General features: G+C 40.2%; 3 protein-coding genes across 5 annotated transcripts; 1 reads left to right on the top strand and 2 right to left on the bottom strand.

The window, feature by feature from the left end:
- Nucleotides 201-1,805, top strand: LOC8085397 (WRKY transcription factor WRKY24). Of its 2 annotated transcripts, XM_002456504.2 has the most exons (3): nt 202-727; nt 866-973; nt 1,092-1,805. In XM_002456504.2, exons 1-3 carry the CDS (start codon nt 432-434, stop codon nt 1,519-1,521), a joined length of 834 nt encoding a protein of 277 aa, XP_002456549.1. In that variant the 5' UTR covers nt 202-431; the 3' UTR covers nt 1,522-1,805. The 2 variants fall into 2 exon arrangements, with proteins under 2 accessions (XP_021311295.1, XP_002456549.1); XM_021455620.1 differs by having other exon boundaries at nt 201-727; nt 866-1,805.
- Nucleotides 2,354-7,254, bottom strand: LOC8057715 (protein FATTY ACID EXPORT 3, chloroplastic). 2 transcript variants are annotated; one of them, XM_002458640.2, is made up of 7 exons: nt 6,760-7,254; nt 6,017-6,407; nt 5,647-5,817; nt 4,422-4,468; nt 4,305-4,342; nt 2,899-2,985; nt 2,354-2,795 (listed from the first exon to the last, which is right to left on the bottom strand). In XM_002458640.2, exons 1-6 carry the CDS (start codon nt 7,012-7,014, stop codon nt 2,901-2,903), a joined length of 987 nt encoding a protein of 328 aa, XP_002458685.1. In that variant the 5' UTR covers nt 7,015-7,254; the 3' UTR covers nt 2,354-2,795; nt 2,899-2,900. The 2 variants fall into 2 exon arrangements, with proteins under 2 accessions (XP_002458685.1, XP_021312871.1); XM_021457196.1 differs by having other exon boundaries at nt 2,354-2,816.
- Nucleotides 9,096-15,086, bottom strand: LOC110434199 (aminoacyl tRNA synthase complex-interacting multifunctional protein 1). Its single transcript, XM_021458003.1, has 12 exons — nt 14,826-15,086; nt 13,870-13,950; nt 13,611-13,781; nt 13,096-13,161; nt 12,478-12,546; nt 11,885-12,001; nt 11,347-11,558; nt 11,164-11,254; nt 10,976-11,044; nt 10,062-10,153; nt 9,578-9,641; nt 9,096-9,381 (listed from the first exon to the last, which is right to left on the bottom strand). Exons 2-12 carry the CDS (start codon nt 13,903-13,905, stop codon nt 9,277-9,279), a joined length of 1,092 nt encoding a protein of 363 aa, XP_021313678.1. The 5' UTR covers nt 13,906-13,950; nt 14,826-15,086; the 3' UTR covers nt 9,096-9,276.

Consider the following 21,144-nt stretch of genomic DNA (forward strand, 5'->3'; position numbering starts at 1 on the left):
GCGTCTGCCGCCTTGTCGCATACAGATACAGTAGCGGCTAGCGGGCTAGCGCTCCACTCGGCTCGTCGCTCGTGCGTGGACCGCTTCCTGCGGCTTCCTCGCGGCTTCCCCTTCCTTCACTCGGATTACTTGGCTTGCTCAGAATCCTCAGATGACGAGACGAGACGAGACGAGACGTCTATAAATATTGAGTGCGGCGAGCTCACTGCCTCTGCATCTCAGTATTGCTACATACCCTCGTCTCGCCGCCCCTCCGCGGTTCAGCTCGCGGGCCACAGAGACGGACCTGGACACCAACACACCAACACCGAGTGAGCTGTGAGCCTCAAAGCCCCTCGAGCCCTCGAGAGTGTGAGGCACGACTAGCATAGCAGCACTCTAGCAGACGCATCGGTCGATCCAAGAAAGCTTAGCATCGAGCAGCGGCAGCCATGACGCTGGACACCCCGGCCGCCGTGGTGCTGGAGCTGATGACCATGGGGCAGCAGTCCGCGGCGCACCTCAGGGACCTGCTCCGGGCCTCGTCCCCCGCGGCGTCGTCGCCGCACCAGGAGCTCGCCGCCGAGATCCTCCGCTGCTGCGGCCGCGTCATCGACGCGCTCAGGGCCACCACCAACGGGCGCAAGAGGAAGGCGGCGGCGGCCGAGTACCACCAGGACGCAGCAGCAACGGGAGGCGCCACCTGGTCTCCTCCTCCTCCTCCTCCGGGTCCGCCACTCAAGAGAAGGTGCGTGGCGTGGGGCTGCCGTTGCCGTCTCCCTCCCTCTTGCACGCACAACAACAGGCTTCTCTGTTTATTTGCTTGCTGGCAACTGAAAAAGCAGCACGATGATGATGAGTATTGCTTCGCCGTTCAATTTCACAGGGCGCGCGGCGCGGAGGCGACCAGGGAGGTGACCAGCGGCACGACGGTGGACGGCTTCATCTGGAGGAAGTACGGGCAGAAGGACATCAACGGACACAAGCACCCGAGGCAAGTAGTTTCACAAGGCTCAGGCGCTCATCACCAGCTCAACTCCGTTCCGTTCCCTGGTGGCGATCGACTGACCGACCGACGCGTGCTGATCTTATTCCCCGTGGGCCTTCTGCAGGCTCTACTACCGCTGCGCGCACAAGGACCAGGGATGCAACGCGACCCGGCGGGTGCAGCAGACGCAGGACCAGCCGGCGGCGTACGAGATCGCCTACTACGGGGACCACACGTGCAAGGGCGCGGCCACCGCGTGGCAGCAGCTGGGAGCGGCGCCCGCCGTCGTCGACTTCGGCTCCAACTCCTGGGGGTCCGCGGATGCCAACAACAACGGAGGCTCGCCGGCGGCCTCCATGTCGCAGGGAGGGTGGTCGCCGTCGGCGTCGTCCGAGGTCGGGTTCGACTTCGAGGCGCTGCACGAGTGGCACGACACGGCTGCTCCTGATCCGGTGATGGAGTTCCTGGACGGCTGCTTCGGATGGGAATCCGTCCTCCAAGACAGCTCCGACTTCGGCGGGCTCCTCCTCCATGACATCGCTACGTTTCAGTAGTAGATTATTTTTAGAATAGCAGCAGCAGACCAGCGGTAGATCTGGACTGGACATGTGTTGTCGCCGTCGCTGTAGTACGTGTACTCCGTACGTGAGAACAGTCAGTCCGACCGAGCAGTAATGAGTGACAACCTACGAGGGTCACAGGCTCGCTCATCAGATGGTTGCCGTAGAGCACACTAGTAACAGTATCTTGTTTCAGGCAGAGGGTTCAGATTTTTTTAAAAAAAAAAGATATTACGTTCTCAAAAAGAGAAATGATATTGTTCGCCCGTTCAACGCTACTTTAACTGTTTTCAGTAAATAAATAATTTTTTTATAACAAATTAGCATAAGCATTAGTATAAACCAAATTTCAGAGAATAAAAAGGGCCAAGTGTTTTTATATTTTTATAAAAGAACTTCTACTTTCGCCATTAGAAAATGGAGCGGAGCAAAGGAACAAAGTGACGTGTACATGAGCAAGTGGCAGTCAACAGTCAGCACTGCTTCCGGTAAGACCGGCATCATGTGAAAACCAAAACGCTTCGAATTTGGACGCAGACCTGTCGCATCGGTTTTTTTTTCATTTTTTTAATGAGGGATACCTGACGTATCTTTGACAAGCTAACCAAAACTCTCTGCAAAACTCTCCTGGGCATATTTGTGCAGTGCAAAGTTCCGCCATGATCCAAATGTTAAGTTCTCTACCATGAACAAGTCAATATTAGTGACGTGGCTTTTTCGAGAAAAATAGACTCCTATATCATTAGCGGACGTTTGTAGAACACGGATTGAACTGTATATTTCAGAAAGAACATGCAAAACTTAAACTGCATACGACTAGATTGAGTGTAATAGAGCAAAACTGCATACGACTAGGGATCAACCTCACCTAATTGTTATCAACTTATCGTCCGCCTTGAATAATCGAGAGCAAAATGGAAGCTACAGAGTAATAACACTGATTGTTTTCGCCCACTTCGCTAAACATTGAACGCATCATTTAACTGTCCCCATGAAAAATAAACAACAGACAAACTGAACAGCTAACTACATGACCTTTGAAAGTCGTTTATTGATGTTGCTCAAGCCTATCATCATCTATATTACATGAATAAAGGAACAAAGGGGTACGGGACGAGGGCAGAGTCTGAATCCATGTGTCATCATGCAGACACCTTAGACGCTAGAACTGAACTTTGCCTGAATTGACGGCTGATGAAGGAAATCGAAAGCAACAGGCCATAGTCTTCTGGGTCTACGTTCCAGTGATCATCTGATTCGTCCCAGTGCTGCATGGTACATGGTTTAAACTGCTGGTCATGTAATGATCCTATTATCTGTTTGTGCGATGCACATGGGAAAGCACATAAAACCGAGATTATATAAGGTTACCATTAGTTCGCTGAATCACTCTTGCTCCTCAGATCTTTGGGGCTACCAGTTGCAATGCGATAGAAGTAAAAGCCTGCTACCACTCCACTGCAGCAGAATTAAGAATTACTGAATTAGCCTCATACAATACACAACAAAATATCTTTCTTTTTCTCAGACCAAAAAAATAAAAATAAAAATAAAAATGGCAGTAGTTGCTATATACAAGACATAAAAAGCTTAAGCATTGAAAGGTAAGGGCCAGATTGGCAGAGTTCCGCTCCCAGCTTCTTCGGAGCAGATTCTGTGGATCCCTACCAAATGCAATTGGATTTTGGTGGGGAGTCGACGAGAATCACTTTCTCCATATACACTATGAGCTGGCAGCTAAAAAAACAACTCTGCGCCATTTCCCACTGGTCCCCATTCAATCACCACTAGAATCACTTCAAAATTAATCCTCACCTGCTCCCCCACCAGAAACACTCCATCAGAGAATCAAGAAGTTGAGCTCAAGAATCAGGAAGGGGAGCTCTACCAAACTCCTAAGGGATTTGAACTTTAGTGTTCAAGTTAAGCTACAAGATGTTTAGGTCGATGAACAGTAATATATGACCAACTATGGTTATCGAGGGCATTTCTCTAAAGTTTTAAACAACGTATCATATGTATCGATTTCTTAAAAGAAATATCACACATGTTTTGGCCTTATGGGTGGATAAGGTATATACAAGTACAAAATGTCAACTGGATGTCTAGCAGGAAAGTTCGTGGGATACAGTATGGGAAAAAAAAGGTACCTACAGGTCAAAGTAAAATCAATTTCTTAGTCATATTTTTTTTTAACATGATGGCAGGAGCTCTGCATTTCAACTAAGAAGAATAGAATTTGCCTAGTTTATAAGGAAACCAGGCCTGAACCTAACAGACGCAGAGGTTAATAAACAGAAAAACCCACAAAACCAGAAAACAATAGCCCTGACTTAGTCATATTCTCCAGATGTAAAATGTAAAATGGGCAGTAGTTTTAATAAGTGCACCATGGCAGGGAGTACAGAGACAGAACATTGCTGGATCAAATGGACCAGTTATAGGTGATATGGTTTTGGAAGGATCAAAGATCGCCAGTATAACTGAGAGATGATCTATCAGAAGATCACAGTAAAGTTGAAATAAAAAGAATAGGAAAGATTTTACATCCATCAAAAGAAAGTCCTGTACGGTTTTACAATGAATAGTGCAACCTTCTAGTCGCAAAAACTAAGAAACACAAAACCTTTTGTGGGCCTTGCAGGCAACACACCTTGCAGGTTCAGGCACATAGACATGTGATAAGCCCATGTCATATCATCACAAAACGCTGCATGTTTCTTTGGGTGTAGAATGAGAATAATGAAAGCAATTTAATAGGTCAAATGTGTACTAACCTGAGAAGAACCATGAAGATTTTTGGGAACCAGCCATTCTATAGGGTGGAAAGATGGGTCAAATTAAATTCTGAACATCATAAATTTAATACTTAATGTCACTGCTAGAAAGTTTACCTGGAGAAGTACTGAAAACTCCCTGAAGAAGATGACACTAGCTATTGCTGCATGAAACAAGTGAAACACATCAAGAAATAGCTATTTAAACCCTTACAATGTTAGTATAACTTATCAGAACACAAATGATAATTTAGTAATCAAATCTGTACTCTCAAGATGGTAACTAAATGTGTGATAAATCAAGCATTGCTTATAAGTATAAACCATCATAGCACTTACCAGTTTGATTATTGAAAAAAAAAAACAGAAAGCCTAGATGTTATGTACCTGACCAATAATTTTGTATCGTGACATCCAGTCTCATAAATAAACCCAACGTGTTCAAATGTTTTCTATAATGAAATGAAATGAAATGGAGAAAAAACGACGGAACATGCTGGAGTTACTGTAGCAGGATACACTCTAATCCAGTCCAAACCAAAATACTAAGGATGGCTACCAAATGCAGGAATTTTAGGACAATTTTGGATAAAGAACAAGAACAATTCTTAAGCCCAACTTGGACAGGAAGTCTGAAGGTACAATTTAAATTTTGTCAAGGTAATTTATACCTGTTTTCTTTACAGTATCAATTAACCAAATTCATCATAAGGTACACCATTTGAGATGCAGATGATACAAAACCTTATAGAAATTACCCTGGATAACTTTTGTAGTTGGATAAATGGAAGTCCAATCCTATGTTGTAGCCATATGAACAACTCATGACTGCAAGCAGCCACTGGCTTTACTTTATAAAAGTTATGAGAAATCTGATCAGTATGCATAATGGAACAGTAGACATATATGACGTCAGTACAAATGGCTGCCAAAACAATGGATTTGGAACTTGCACTAACAGCGCAAGAATTTAGGAAGAAACACTAAGATTTGACCACGAAAGGAGCATTGTTGCTGCATATAACAAAACTTCTTGAAAAGAACAATCAACTCTAGTACTCTATAGAGAAGCAAGAAAACTTTACAGAACAAGTAGTATTGTGGAAGGTAACCTTCTGGATTTGATACTCACTAATAATCCTTCTATTTTGTCTTCTATATACTATATCATATTTATGTTACCTATGAATCTTAAAACTGTGTCAAACAAGCATACACAGCACGCATGTCAGCACAAGTTCAAAGCCAGAAGCCCACATCTATGCTCTCCAAAGGTTCTTAAGTAATGAAAAGAACAGATGGATTAAAGCAAGGCAAGGATGATGGATTGAAATGAACTAACCAGCTTGCCCTTTCACCAGAAGACGAGGCCGACGACCGCCTTGTCTTTGTGATCTCAAACTTGAGATTCCCAGAGCCAACAATGCAAGGCCAAGAACAATACCAAAACGGAGAGCAGAGGAACTTCCAGTCAACATGAAGTTGAAGAAACCCCCTACGGTAAGAAAGGTACCTACAGAAGACGATGCAAGTGCAAGAATAACTTTAACCCTTCGAGTCAGCATGAAATTATGTCAACAGCTAATTGACAATACAATACATCACATGGTCTAGTGAAAACATTCTTTTCGGTGCATTACAGTTTCTCAACCCTTGAGAGAATGAAATTAATTTGCATAGAAAATTTCACCAATGTAGAAACATTGACATACCATACGGAATGCCCACATGATAATCCTCATACTCTGATGGCCAGTTCAATTTTCCAAGGGCCCTGAACGTCGTTGTGATATCCTTGATCGAGTCTGGGGAGTTCCGAGCTGCCATAGTCAGATATTCCTGCCCCTCCTGACTAACCTCGGCAGCGATCACGCTCAGGTCCTTCTGAGCTTTGTCTGCCTGTATCTTCAGCTTCTCAGAGGCTTCCAGCAAAACCTCCCTCGTCCTCTTGGAGTAGACATCATACGCCTGCATTGACAGTGCTTGCATCCGCAGGGCCTCAGCCTTGAACTGCTCCAGCATTACCTTCCATGCTTCCTGAGCCTCCTCGGGCTTTATCTCCCCGTTGCTGTTATCCTTGCCATCGCCCACCTCTGAACCCTCCTGGATCCAGCGCCAGGATGTGGATAATTTAAGACCAGCATTTAGCGACTAAATCATGAAATTTACCGTAACAAAGCCAACAAAACATCGCGAGGAACCCAGTAATCGAAATCAGCATCACCGTATGACAGATAGTCTACACGAATTACATTCAGGAAAGCGAAATGAAGCGCCAGAATCGACATTTTTTTGCCGAAATGATTGTGGCAGGATATACAGAGAAAAACAGGAGAGGCTGCGAAGAATCAGTTGGGGAGAAACCAAAAAAAAAAAACACGCCTGAGAAGACGAGAATCTCGCCGCCAGAAACGGCAACAGACGCAAGGATCTCGGAGAGAGAGGGTTGACTCACGGTTTGCTCCCCCGCTAGGGCGGCGACGACGCGGCGGTCGCGGGGTGCTCCTCCCCTCCCCGCGAAACGGTGACCGGGCGAGACCGCCGGGAGCGAGACCTCGAGGCGGCGACTGGACGAGAACGAGGAGCGCGCGAGGCGTAGGGACGGGGCGGACGCGAGGGGGTGAAAGGCGGCGGCGCCCGCGCCCGCGCGGGCGGGCTGGGTGGGGCTCTGGAGCGAGGCGGTGGCGGCGTGGAGGAGAGAGGCGGCCATCGGGATTGCGCCTCGGGATGGGAGGAGACGGGAGGGGGGGTGGCGAGCTTCGCGAGTGGCGGGGTGGGGAGCGACGAGACGGCGGAGAGGCGGGCCGCGGGCGGACGGCTCCAAGGGGGAGAGGCTGGCCGGGTGGGGGAAAACGGGGTGAGAGTTTTGTGGGGTTTCTTGGGGGCTTTTGGCCAGTTTTGGTGGGTCGTCGGTGTGAGGCTGTGAACGGGCGGAGGCGGAGGCGGCCCAGAAGCGGGTGGTTTGTTGCGTGGGGGCTCGGCTATCGCTGCGCTTTTGCGAGGACGAGGATCTGTTGGCTGTTGCGATCCTCTCCGCTTCTCCTTTCAGCAGATTTTGGAGTCTGGTAGTCTACCGTTCGCCTCCTCGCGCATCTCCGCACACACAATGTTGGGATGGTTTTCTGCCAACCCGCAGCTCCGGGCAAACCTATACTGCTTTTTTCTTTTTTTTTGAATGAACTATACTGCTCTTTTTTGTAAATGTATGCAATGTACGTACGTAATTGTAACGTACTAGCAGGAGTACCGCCCTTTTCAGCTTATATTTCTGTGGGATTTTCATTGAATTTTCACGTGGACCCTGCTAGCAGATTGTGGCCTGGCCCACACGAGCGTGCTGAGGTGCCATCCCACAGGATGCTAGAGAGCAAACACGTGATTAGAATTTAGAACAAAACGCACATTAGGACAGCTACAAAAAAAAGGGAGTGGTACAACTAGCTTATAAATATTGTATTCAATAAAAAAGAGAAAAATGATAAACCAACTCCTCATAAAAAGGTAAACTCACAACAAAAATTTCTATTACTCATGCCTCTATGTTTATATATTTTTTTCTGATTGAAAATCAAAATCAATAATCTTTATATATCTTTCTTCTACCTTCGATTTTATCATATTTTATAAGGATAAACAATACAGATAGCTCTAGACTAGCATGGTATGTATAGATATTAAATACAGCAAAATGCAGCTTGTCGAGTTAAAGCAGCACTGTTCGTGAAACAATACTTATATCCAAGTGGTGGCATGCAACAGGATGGGAGAATGCTACCTGCTTACACCACTAGTAATAAGTTTTCATTTCGCATGGCTCCACTTCACCTGTTTTGGGAGGCTTCAACTCTATGAACACTTCTATTAGTGGAGATAGAGCTATTTTAGTAAATCTTTTGGTAAAACAGCTTGTAGAGTTTTTTAAAATATGCTCACATAACACCATGTATGATGACGTGAAATGATGACGTGAAGCTGGAAGAAACCACTTTTTTTCTCCTTCCTACCTTAAAGCCCTGTGATAGCATGTTTTTAGAGGTTTTATAAGTGAAGCTGTTTTATTTTACTTCGTTTGGTAGAAAACAGCTTTAAATGGCTTCTAAAGCTGCTGGAGAAGTTTATCAAATAGAGCCTAAGAAGATGGTAAGCATATAGATCCTTAAAAAGCGGCATGTGCTGATCTCTGGTTGCTTGGACATGGCGAGCGACCACATGTCTACACTCTACACCGACCGCACCAACGTCCAGCCTCATCAAAAAAATCAAAATGTACGGTAAGCTATTGCAATGCAGTTCAATAACCGTTGGTAAGGATCACAACCAAGCTGGAGAAACTAAAGATGACAGTCGTATACTCCGTGTTACATTTGTGACTTTTGGTTTAAAAAAAAAGGTATAATGTGGGTTTTCAAAGAAGAGACATTGAGAAGTTTTCCTTGTCCTTGAACAGAAACATCACGTTCTTCATAACTTCTCGGGGTGATGCCATGTGCCACGACCGTGCCCGTGCAGCAAAGAAACAGATTCCAAGCACACATTGCTTCTGGCAATTACGATGCAACATTTGATACAGGGAAGCCGGATCATAAGAAAGGCATTGATGCTGTCTCATGCAAAATTCTCCAACCAAGCAAGGTATTGGTTCTAGACTTCTAGTTTTTTCTGAAAGCCACCTGTAACTAACTCCTCATACGCCAACCAAAGTATCTTTGGTTAATTGTCACAAGTGGTAAGAAAATTTGCGGTCCCAGATATCTTCCCAACACAGAACCGCACCTGTGTAACTCACGGATATTTGATTTGTGTGTGATAGTATACTCAAAAAAACTTTGGGCCCAACCATTAGTAGAAAATTGCTTATAGATAGTGTGACTCTGTTCAAATTTAGCAACACCAAACATGATGTATGACAAAATGGTACAGACACCCTACATGAGTTTGACGTCAATCTATGCAACCATGTCTAATGAGCTGCTCACTTAACATTTCCGTTGCGAATCGAAGATCTACATGGGCCAGCTGATGTAGTAAAGGGTACACCTTTGAATGTTGCAATTCCATTCTCATCAGTACGAAGATGCTGGATGCATAAACAATGAGGTTAGCGCCATACTGGTAAACTTTGCACAGTATATATAGGAATAAGTGACATCATTCATCAAATAAAAACAAACTATTTGAATTGTCAGGATCTGATAACTGAGTATGTTATGTTCAGCCAACAACATCCAATGGCGATGATGTTACATCATATCAAATTGGTCATAGAAATGTACCGGAGTAATCTTGTCCAGCTGCTTTTTCTTTGGATTTAGAACATCTTCAGGCTTCCCATCAAACCTACACACGAATAACAATTTAATAAAAAACAACCAGAACATAACTGGTAAACAAGATTGTTGTTAAAATGCAGGGCAACACAAATTATAGCCCAAGACAACTCAAATAAAATTGAAAAGAGCAATCAACCCTTTATTTCAGAAGTGAACACAAGCATGCACGATCTTTATTCTACAAGATACCATGAGCCCAAACAAAATGTGAATCAAGCTGACTTGCAATATTCGATTCCAAATATGGCAGAAGAAAACTCATGCATGAGTTCATTCAGATGACACTTGTAGGTTCAATAAACATTGTTCTTATGAGAAACTAAGTTCTTACAGCTTGACTAACATATTCATGAGTATAAATCAGGACAGCTAAAAGAATATAAATGCTAACTGCACAAATGAGCCTTTAAATAGATTATATACTAACCCAGCAAATGAAATGCGTTCTCCAATCTTGGCTCCTTCGGGAGGAATCAAAGGCTCCACAGCAGTATGATCTTCAGTTGAAGCACACAAGACCTGGGAGACGGTTGATGCCAAAACGAACATCTCAATAAAGATCTCCCAATAACAGAAGTGCACTTACAGTTTGGACCAGGAGTTAAGAAACTTCAGTTCAATGGAACTACTCTACTGACAAGATAACAAGATACCAAGATACCGTGGAACCATATAACAGAAGAGATATAATTGACTCACTTAGTGTTCTACTTCAGAAACTTTACTAAATGATAAACATTTCAAATTAGAAATAGACATTTATAGAGCTCTTTATTACTTTATTAAACTTTCTTTAGTGAAAAATGCTGCACCATTAAGTTACCTATTTCTAGTGTTAGGCAACAGTAAGACTTGTTTGAAGCTTGTAGTCCACCATGGTACTCCCGCCAATAGAAATTATTAAGGCATATATTATGTTCACAAGGGGTATTTCTACCAGCTAATCATTAATGTAAAACCATAACCTAATGGGGCTTTGTTTGAGTCTTCTTAGAAGACTACCTTCTTAATTTAGTGATACCAGCTCTCTTGTGTGTTAAGGAAAAAATACAAGAAATATCTTATTCCAATGCAAAATGCATTTCTTCCTTCCTTACATCATGCTTACAACCATACATTAAATAGTCTTTTTAGATAATAATAATAATGAGGTAGGGTAGTCATTCTGAATGAGGTAGGGTAGTCATTCTGAATGTTTTATTGGTTTATATGTGTAAAATGCCTTGTAACTTCAAATGACAGAGTAGTATTTTGGGAAATTTCGATAAACCAAATATCCTAATAACAACCAAATTTGCTTTCCTGGGCTACACAAATGCAATTATAATAGAAATGACGTACCAATCCAGCAGACATAACATCCCGCAGCTTCCCAGGCTTCACATTCGTGATCAAGACAACATGCCGATTCTGAAAGAGGAAAATGACAGGTGTTTATAGCAAAACACAGCAGCATAAGTTGAACAATTTAAGAGAGATAAAAAATGGTTGAAAACAATTTGAGTTCCTTCCTGCAGCTGACTACTCACAGTTAGATCATCTGGGCTGCAGTACTTCGCAAGACCACTAACAACTTGACGCACATTACCATCTCCCAAATCTATCTCCTCAACCAAAAGGCTGATCGGTCATCAATCAAAATGTTAGGTTGAATACTACAACAGAAGTGCTGGGAGAAATTCTAAGTGTTGCCGAAGAGTGAAAATAAGCACCTGTCAGCAGATGGGTGCTTCCATGCTTTGCGGATAAGGCCAACCTGTATATTCAGGATACTGATATTGCACTCTGATTCCTTGTCTGCAACTTTCTCTGGAGCTTTCTCTGCTGTTTTTCCTGCTGACTTCTCTTTATCTTTCTTTTTCTCTCCAGAGGTTTTGTTGTTCCCCGCAGCAGTAGGATTCTCCTTATTTTCAGGAGGCTTAGTCTAAAGTCAACAAAGAAAGGAAACCACAGGCTTATAAAAAAAGGGCAACTTGTACAAGACAGTAGTCACTCAGAATAAATGGTGTTTGAACATGAAATCAGCAATGCTATCAAAAAACTGTAAAGTGACCAAACGTGTCATAAACTAGTAAAAAATAATAAGAGTAGCAAATTTACAGCCCATCAAACTTTGTGATACAGTGCACATGTAACTTAATATGAAATACTGAGGCCAGCATGATCCAGTAAATATCTCCAACTACTGACCCAGAAGTGCTGATAAGTGTGAAAAGTATCAAGAATTTGCTTGATGGCAAAACAAACTACCTCCCCTGCAGGTTTCTTTGAGTCAGCACTTCCATTTGACTTGTCAGCAGTCTTCTGTCCGGAAATGGCTTTCTTCGAACTTGATTCAGCATCTCCTTTATCAGCTTTCTTTGGATGCTGCCAAACAGAAAAAAGAAAGGTACAATTACTTCAAATATCTTAATACAACCTTTTTCCGACAAATGTTCTGAAGATGACCAATACATACATGTCAGAGGATATTTTACTAGTGCCATAATAGCACTGAAGCAATTTTGTACCAAATGCAGAATGAGAAGGTACAAATTTAACAAACAAAGCAGGAAGACACATACATAAATTTTAAACACTAAACAGAAGCAACATGTAAACAGAGTTCTGATTCCTAGGGTTGTAGTGGCACGCATGTCAACTAAGTGTGGATGGGTTATATTTCTAAAACCTCCCTCAATGCAATGATACACAGCTCTCAGCATATTCAAGGAAAAAAAAGTTGAGTTTCCATAATTTCCAGTTCAACTTGAAATTAGGTAAAAGTAAAATAAAGGAATTCAGTAGTATAAGTATGACAAAAGAATAAAAGATTTCCAGCACACCCCCAACAAGTTACTTACAGAAGGTGGATCAAAGACAGACTTGACCACATTTATCTTTTGCAAAGTTGTACCAGAACCAACAGTGTTCTGCATCAGATAGCAAGATTGACGTGAGAAACAATAGTGAATGCTCCAAGAGAGGAAAATGAAAGATGGCATCAATGAGAATCCTTTTAATTACAAATAGTAGCTTTTGTTAAAAAAAGCAACAACAAGAGACTTCTGTCAGTACAAAATCGCTGGCATATTAATAGAAATAATCTACAAATTTTGTAGATTTTGAATATTATCATGGCAGACAACACTGTACTTTTGCACTTTCAATGTATTACAATGGCTAATTTTGGCTTCAAATATTGTTGGGAGGAATCCAGAAGTGAGAGGAAGCATCTCTGAAATGAAAAATTAATAATATCATAGAATAGTCAGCAGTGAACAGTCCGGGGACACGAAGAGTTAATGTGGACCTTGTTTTCAACTCTTGAGTTGAAAAGAAATTCTAAAGGCTACACATGGAACCATGACAAGAAGATTTATATTCATTCGATCCTTTCGTTCTACTGATGAGCACATATTTCATATGGGCAACAGATAGTATGGTTCAGTATGAATAAAAAAGAAAGGTTCATCTTAGACCTGAATGTAGTCCATCCACCGCAATACATGTGTATATTTCTGCAACTCGCTGTCACTAACACGAATCTGAAACAAGCAAGGAAACTACAAGTTTAACAAATTTGCAACATTTGTTTATAACATAAGATGCAAGAACAGAGAAGGAAAATAGTACACATCAAAACACAAAACATTTCAAACAAAAGCTTATAAACCCCACTTAGAACAAATAGGACTAATACTCACCCAGTTACAAAAGTAGATGTTTTCATCACTTTGGAATGTGTGTGGTAAGACTTTTTGTAATTTGTATGCAAAAATGCATTAGCCACAGTTTTCACTAAAATTACTTCTACCAATTTATAAAATGCCTATAAGAACATAGAATTACTGAATTAGTACTTATTAAGCTTTCAGTAAAGATGGACCGAGGTCTTTGGTCTAAAATACAAGAGAGAGAGAGAGAGAGAGAGAGAGCAAAAGAATGGCAGATTTGATGTTCTGCAAAAAAAAATGATAAAGTTACATCATCATACCACAAAAGGATGAACAGTTGCAAACACATCATTATCAGCAGCCGATAGTTTTAAACCATCACCCAGTATTACAGACTTCTGGGACAAATCCTTATTCAGATTATCAAGCAATGCATGCTGTTTTCCATCACTCGCAGTAAAATCGCTGCAAAATTTTGCCCATTTCTTCACCTATCAACAAAGAAAATGAAGACGTGTGTTACATGTGCAGCAGCAACTACCAAGTGGGTTTGGTGTATAGATCAGGAAAGGTCACTACCTCATCCTGAGACGAGTCCACGATATGTGAAGACATGCTTGCAATATTACTCTCTTCAATGCTTGTATCGGATAAAATGATCTGTAGAAAAGAAAAGAAATCAGTAACAACTTCCAGCCAAAATAGCCAACCCGTGCAAATAAAGTTTATTATTTAAAATATGGGCAAAATTTAGTTGAATAAACAAGCAGACAATAACAATTAACAAGCAAGAAAAACAAAAAGTTACAGGTTCACAGAATTATAACACAATATATGGAACTATGATAGAACCATTGCGAGTCATAAATGTGTGTATTATGGAGCAGATAAATCAGGCATCAAGGCACTGTTTCAATGGATAGGTCGAAACATTATATCATCTACCATTAAGCCTAAACAGCTGAACTGGTAACAAAACAACTAGCAAGCAACAAGTAATAAATCAAATCCACAAGCTGGAATTCATCATCTCAACTTTCATCTCTATGTGCCTATAATGTTCTTGTTGTGTTGCAAACAGTAGCCAAAAACGCTGTAGCTAACTAACTGGGTGCTTAGCTCACACGTCATCTTAGAAATTACTAAACACCCCTCATCTATCAACTTAGCTAAGTATCCAATTCTAGCCTGATTAATCAACAAAACAGAATTCAAATGCCCTAAGCCTGATCGCTACCCGTTGCCCGTTGCTGCAGCTGCGGCTGCTGGAGTCGTAAGCCTTTGATACAGTGTTTTACTGTGACCTCTGCCTACGGCTGCTGCAGCAATCACAGCCGAGCGGAGGCCAATAAAAGACATGGGTGTCCACATGTGCACCCGATAATTTTTGCAAAAAGAAAAATCGGAGCTACTAGGCATAATACTACGGAGTACATGTATAGAACAGATCCGAATGCAAATGGCTTAAGTTAGAGTTTGGGTCCTCGGTTTGGCACAGAACCACATAAGGAAGGGAAGAGAAGGGGTAGGCGTACTTGTTGGGTGCTTATCACCGGCGAAGGCCCCGAAGAAGACCTGAGCACCTGTCGTAGGGCGGCGGCGGCGGCGGCGGTCGCCCAGTCGTCGCAAGTAGAGAGAGGAAGAGGGAAAGGGCACGCGGGGGCACGGAAGAACCACGAAACACAGGTAAGGATGGCTTAAGCCCTCTTCCTACGACTTGGGCCCAATTGACATTAGTTAAGCTTGGGCTTGGTTTCTACAGATGAGATGATAATGGGCGACCACTTTTCTTCCCCGTATTTGGATTAGGCCTTGTTTACTTCCAAAAACTTTTGCAAAATAGGAATAGTAATATTTTCGTTTGTAAACCCTAAACCCTAAACAAGGCCTTAAAATAGGAATAGTAATATTTTCTGAAACTTTTTGCAAATTTTTTTGAAACTAAACAAGGCCTTAAAAAATCCAATTTACCTCTCTCAACTTTCACGAAAGTCCGATTTTCCTCTCTAAACTTCAAAGCCAGACAAAATATCTCTCTTAACTTTTAAAACTGTTCGATTTTAAAGATGGATTTCTTGTTTTCTTTTCTATTTATTTTGACTGAATCTTTAAAAAACATAGTAAATCATAGAAAAAACATTTAATAAAAAAACAAATTTGATAGAGTCCACGTTAGTAGATCTACAAAGTGAATATATAATATGTTCTAATACAAAGTTTTTGTTGTAACTTTAGATCTATGATTTTCTGTAGTTAATTGGAATAAGTCATATCTGTAGTTTCTATAGCCCAATTGTGATGGAATTTTTATGGTCAGCTAATTATTGTATAATTGAACTGTAGTAAACATTTCATACCCATTGGATTATGTATAGCTTCGTTATTGACAAGAGTGAATGAACTTATTAACCCAGTGACATGTGAATGGGATGAGCAACTTGTTAATGATTTCTTATGGTCGTAAGATGCAAAAGAAATACTCTGGATTCCAATTGATGAGCATATGGAAGATCGACCAGCATGGCATTTTGATGCTATTTGATTATGTTTAGTAAAAATGGTCTATAAACTTGTTGTGACAACTAGAGGTGCTGACAGAGGTGATGATGCATAATTGGCTTAAAATATGACAGCTTAAAGTCCCCAATAAAATTAAGATGTTCATACTCCCTCCGTCCACGAAAGAGTCAATTTCTAGAGTTGTCCCAAGTCAAACTTTTGAAACTTTGACCAAATTTCTAAAAAAAAATGTTAAGATTTATAGTATCAAATTAGTATTATTAGATTCATCGTATAATATATTTTCATATAATGTGCATTCTATATTATAGATGTTGTTACTCTTTTCTATAAAGTTAGTCAAACTTTTAAAAGTTTGACTGGCACAGATCCTAGGAATTGATTCTTTCGTGGACGGAGGAAGTACGAAATAGGCCCTATACATGTAGTCATCTCATCATCCTGGTAATTCATCAAATGATGCATCTGTTCCCGTAAAACTGGTAGCCACGGTCTACTGCCGACAAAATCAAAATCAAAATCAGGGATACTCATATGGGTATACTTTCTTCAATTCTACAGCTAGGAGTAACATGGAAACTATCAAGTTCATAGTTCATTAGATGCGCAAAAATCATATATATATATATATATATATATATATATATATATATATATATATATATATATATATATATATATATAATACACCCTAGGTGTAAAATACTATTCTACACCAAACTGTTATACTGAACATAATTTAGTATTCGCGTTTCAGTATTGTTCAGTATTTTGTGATCCTAGGTGTAGTGTTGGATGATATTGGACGATGTTCAGTACTGCTCAGTATTTTTCTTGCTCAGTTTTATTCTACACCATAGTGTAGAATAGATACGGTAGCGCTATTCTACACCCTAGGTGTAAATATTATTACACCGCAAGTCAAAACTGAGTATAAAAAATACTGAACAACGTTTAGTATCATCCAGTCGTACACCCAGGACCACAAAATACTGAACAATACTGAAATCTGTTCAGTATAGCAGTTTGGTGTAGAATAATATTCTAGAATAGTGCTACCGTATATATATATACCCTAGGTGTAGAATACTATTCTACACCGCAAGTCAAAACTGAGTAGAAAAAATATTGAGCAGTACTGGAGAGTGTTCACTATCAACTTGTCCAACACTCAGGACCATAAAATACTGAACAATACTGAAACACGAATACTAAGCGATACTGAATTTTGCTCGGTATAACAGTTCGATGTATTTGACAATACTGCTAGGCATTGTTTAGTTGGCAAAATTTTACATGTGCCGTATGAAGCGAAAAAATACTGGAGAGTGTTCACTATCAACTTGTCCAACACTCAGGACCATATATATATATTTTTCTACATGTGCCGTATGAAACGAAAAAATAGAAACAACGGCTAGGCATTGTTTAGTTGGCAAAATTTTAAGATTTTGAGTACTGTAGTTTTTTTGTTTGTATTTGACAAATATTGTCTAATCATGGATTGACTAGGCTCAAAAGATTCGTCTTACAAATTACAAATAAACTGCACAATTAGTTTTGGTTTTCGCCTATATTTAATACTTTATGTATGTGCCTAAGATTCGATGTGACGAAGAAACTAAAATTTCTTGTAAAACTTTTTGGGAAAAATAAGGCTTTAGTTCTATTTTTTTTGCAAAATAGACAATATAGCACTTTCATTATATTTAATAAATATTGTCTAATCATGAACTAACTAGGCTTAAAAAATCCATCTCGTAAATTATAGACAAATTATATAATTAGATATTATTTTATTTATATTTAATGCTTCATACATATTCAGTAACTAGGAGGATTTCCCGCGCGTTGCCGTGGTTATAAAGATGTAATATAAATATATAGCTCTTTTTTATCATAATCATGGAATCCATAGTGGATGATATGTTTCGTTGATGTGGATGTCATAATTTTTGTGGAAGTGAACTTTAATGCAAATGATAGTAGATTGCTGAAGTGGACACCTTACATGTCAAAAGAAATTGGTAGTGACAAATGATAGTGGATTGGTAAGGTGAACGCTTTGTATTTTAAGAGAAATAGATAGTGAGGTTGGTAGTGGACTGCTAAGGTGGATGCATTGCATGTCAAGAAAAATAGATAGTGGGATTTTGCTTTATAAGAGTTATAGATATTCGATGTAACGTTTTTTTAGGTCCTGTTTAGTTTGAGGATGAAAATTTTTTGTATGTCATATTGAATATGTCGGAAGGATGTCGGAAATGATTTTTAGAAACTAATAAAAAAATAAATTACATAGCTCGTCAGGAAACTGCAACACAAATATATTAAGTATAATTAATCTATCATTAGCACATTTGGGTTACTGTAGCATTTAAGGCTAATCATGGAGTAACTAAGCTTAAAAAATTCGTCTCGCGATTTTCAACCAAACTGTGTAATTAGTTTATTTTTTATCTACATTTAATGTTTTATGCATGTCAAAGATTCGATGGGATGGATGAAAAATTTTTAGGTGAGTAACTAAACAGGGCCTAAACAAGGCCGTCGGTGGCGGTGGAGACGCGATGGCGCCGCGCATGTGGTAGGGGCTGGCCGCACCGGCGAACCTGGGCCGCCGGCAGTGTCAGGGCGCCATAAAATGTGGCCACCACCCACTAGCCACTAGAGCATCTGCGCATGCGCATGCCCTCGACTTTGCGCCACAATAAATGTGTCCCAAAGCCCAAGGCCACGGTTGGTGCTTCACAGCCTTGCCAATCACTCCAGCTCCCGCGCGCGCGATCGATGGTTCCCGTGGCAGTGCAAGCCCAGAAGTCGTCCAAACGAAGACGAAGCCGGCCTCCTACAGGACCTTGTATTTTATAAAAATACATATAGTTCAACTTTTTTTTTTCAAAATAAATACTATAGTACTCTCATTTGTATTTTATAAATATTATTCAATTATAAACTAACTAGATTTAAAAAATTTATCTTGCAAATTGTAGATAAATTATACAATTAATTATATTTTTATTTATATTTAATATTTCATACATGTGTCTTAAAATTCAATATAATAGGTAATCTAAAAAAATTTACAATTTTTTTGAAAACTAAAGGCCCAGGTAGAGCGTAGCTGGCAATTTCTCGTGTCGTTCCTTCCTGTGTCGTACGTCACGTTTGACTGACCTTATTTAGTTGGCGATTTCTTTTTTCTCTAGATACTGCAACATTTTTATTTGTATTTAGTTATTATTGTTCAATTATAAATTAATTAGATTTAAAAAAATCATCTAACAAATTATAGACAAATTATATAATTAATTATTTTTATCTATATTTAATGTTTTATATATGTGTTGTAAAATTTAATGTAACAAAAAATCTTGATAAATTTTAGTAAACCAGGCCTGATGAGCAGCAGCGCGTGCGTTACCTCCGCCGTTTGCAACGGTCGCGGCGAACCAGACGCGCCAGGGGCTCCCAGACAGGCCTTGGCCTTGTTTAGTTCACCTCGAAATCCAAAAAGTTTTCAAGATTTTCTATCACATCGAATCTTGCGGCACATGCATAAAGCATTAAATATAAACAAAAATAAAAACTAATCACACAGTTTGACTGTAAATCACGAGACGAATCTTTTGACCCTAGTTAGTATATAATTGGATAATATTTACCACAAACAAACGAAAGTGCTACAACAAGGCCCTTGTTTAGTTCCGAAAAGTGAAAAAAATTCAGAACTGTAGCACTTTCGTTTTTATTTGATAAACATTATCCAATCATGGAGTAACTAGGCTTAAAAAATTCATCTCATGATTTACAAGTAAACCGTGCAATTAGTTTTTATTTTTGTCTATATTTAATACAGTGGCGTAAGATTCGATGTGACAGGAAATCTTGAAAAGATTTTGGTTTTTGGGTGAACTAAACAAGGCTCGAACGCGCCGGCACCTAACATAAACGAGAAAATTGCTATTATAGGACTCCCAAACATGCGCTTTTGTTAAAATATGATTTGTAACGCTAACATCGCTAAAACGACATTCTAAACGTTTGCACTTTGTTTTCTATGACATTTAGTGTATTAAATCTCTTTTCTCATCTAAATACATGTATTTCTCTTATCGACTCTTTTATTCTTCTGTCATCTGGACGTTGGTTACGTGCGGGAATTTGATCGGTCGTTCTTCACTGGGCTGGCTGGCTGGGCAGCTACCGTGACTGACTTGCTGCCTGCCGTCGCCGCCTAGCTGGGCAGTGCCTTGGCTGGTGCCGGTGCCTTGGCTGGGCATGGCATATATGAAGTGCACACGTTCATATATAGTAAAAATTAATAAACAATGAGACATATGCAACGAGGCACCAGGATCGTTGGTTCCATCGACACCAGGTGGAGGCTCTCCATCCATCATCGGCACCAGGCAGGGGAGCGGCGTGCGCCAGATTGGAAGGGAAGGAGGGGCGGCAGCTGGGCGGCCGGCGGCGTGGGCGCAGTCATACTCGTACTGGGAGATGAATCGATCGGTGGCTAGATGAAACACCGATGAAATTACCGTACGTAATCAACGTCCAAATGACATAAGGATAAAAGAGTCCAAAGAGAAGAGAAATACATGTATTTAGATAAGAAAAAAGATTTAATACACCAAATGTCATGGAAAACAAAGTGCAAACGTTTCGAATGTTGTTTTAGCGATGTCAATGTTAGGAATCCTATTTTAACAAAGCCACATGTTTGGGAGTCCTAGAATGGCAATTTTCTCAACATAAACGGACATCAAGCCATCAAGGGCATACTCCTACCTGTGCTCGGATCGAAGTCAGATATACTATGGCCTGGTTTAGTTGATTTTTTTTACAAAATAGATATTATATTACTTTCGTTTACATTTAACAAATATTATTCAATTATTAATTAACTAGATTCATCTTGTAAATTACAAACAAATTACATAATTAGTTATTTTTAATTTATATTTAATACTTTATAAATGTGCCGCAAGATATGTGACTAGAAATCTGAAAAAAATACAAAATTTGTTAGGAACGGCCTAAAACAGATAAACGATCGGCTGAGCCAATAAGAAAGGAGGTGAAGTTGGGTCTTGTTTAGTTCACTCTGAAAACCAAAAAGTTTTCAAGATTCTCCGTCACATCGAATCTTGTAGCACATGCATGAAACATTAAATATAGACGAAAATAAAAACTAATTACACAGTTTAGCTGAAAATTACGAGACAAATCTTTTGATCCTAATTAGTCTATAATTGAATAATATTGTCACAAACAAACGAAAGTGCTGCGGTATCGAAAAGTTTTCGCTTTTCAAAACTAAGCCTTGGT

Source organism: Sorghum bicolor, chromosome 3, assembly GCF_000003195.3.
Source record: "Sorghum bicolor cultivar BTx623 chromosome 3, Sorghum_bicolor_NCBIv3, whole genome shotgun sequence".
NCBI lineage: Eukaryota > Viridiplantae > Streptophyta > Magnoliopsida > Poales > Poaceae > Sorghum > Sorghum bicolor.

What these genes read in the sequence shown, in the direction of transcription:
- LOC8085397 (XM_021455620.1), top strand. Translation starts at nt 432, where the DNA reads ATGACGCTGGACACCCCGGCCGCCGTGGTGCTGGAGCTGATGACCATG. An exon ending in GGTCCGCCACTCAAGAGAAG is followed by an intron (nt 728 to 865) that starts GTGCGTGGCGTG and finishes TCAATTTCACAG; the next exon opens with GGCGCGCGGCGCGGAGGCGA.
- LOC8057715 (XM_002458640.2), bottom strand. Translation starts at nt 7,014, where the DNA reads ATGGCCGCCTCTCTCCTCCACGCCGCCACCGCCTCGCTCCAGAGCCCC. An exon ending in TCATGTGGGCATTCCGTATG is followed by an intron (nt 5,818 to 6,016) that starts GTATGTCAATGT and finishes CGTCTTCTGTAG; the next exon opens with GTACCTTTCTTACCGTAGGG. An exon ending in AGTTTTCAGTACTTCTCCAG is followed by an intron (nt 4,343 to 4,421) that starts GTAAACTTTCTA and finishes TCCACCCTATAG; the next exon opens with AATGGCTGGTTCCCAAAAAT.
- LOC110434199 (XM_021458003.1), bottom strand. Translation starts at nt 13,905, where the DNA reads ATGTCTTCACATATCGTGGACTCGTCTCAGGATGAG. An exon ending in CAACTGTTCATCCTTTTGTG is followed by an intron (nt 13,162 to 13,610) that starts GTATGATGATGT and finishes TGCTTGTTTCAG; the next exon opens with ATTCGTGTTAGTGACAGCGA. An exon ending in CAAAGAAACCTGCAGGGGAG is followed by an intron (nt 11,559 to 11,884) that starts GTAGTTTGTTTT and finishes TGTTGACTTTAG; the next exon opens with ACTAAGCCTCCTGAAAATAA.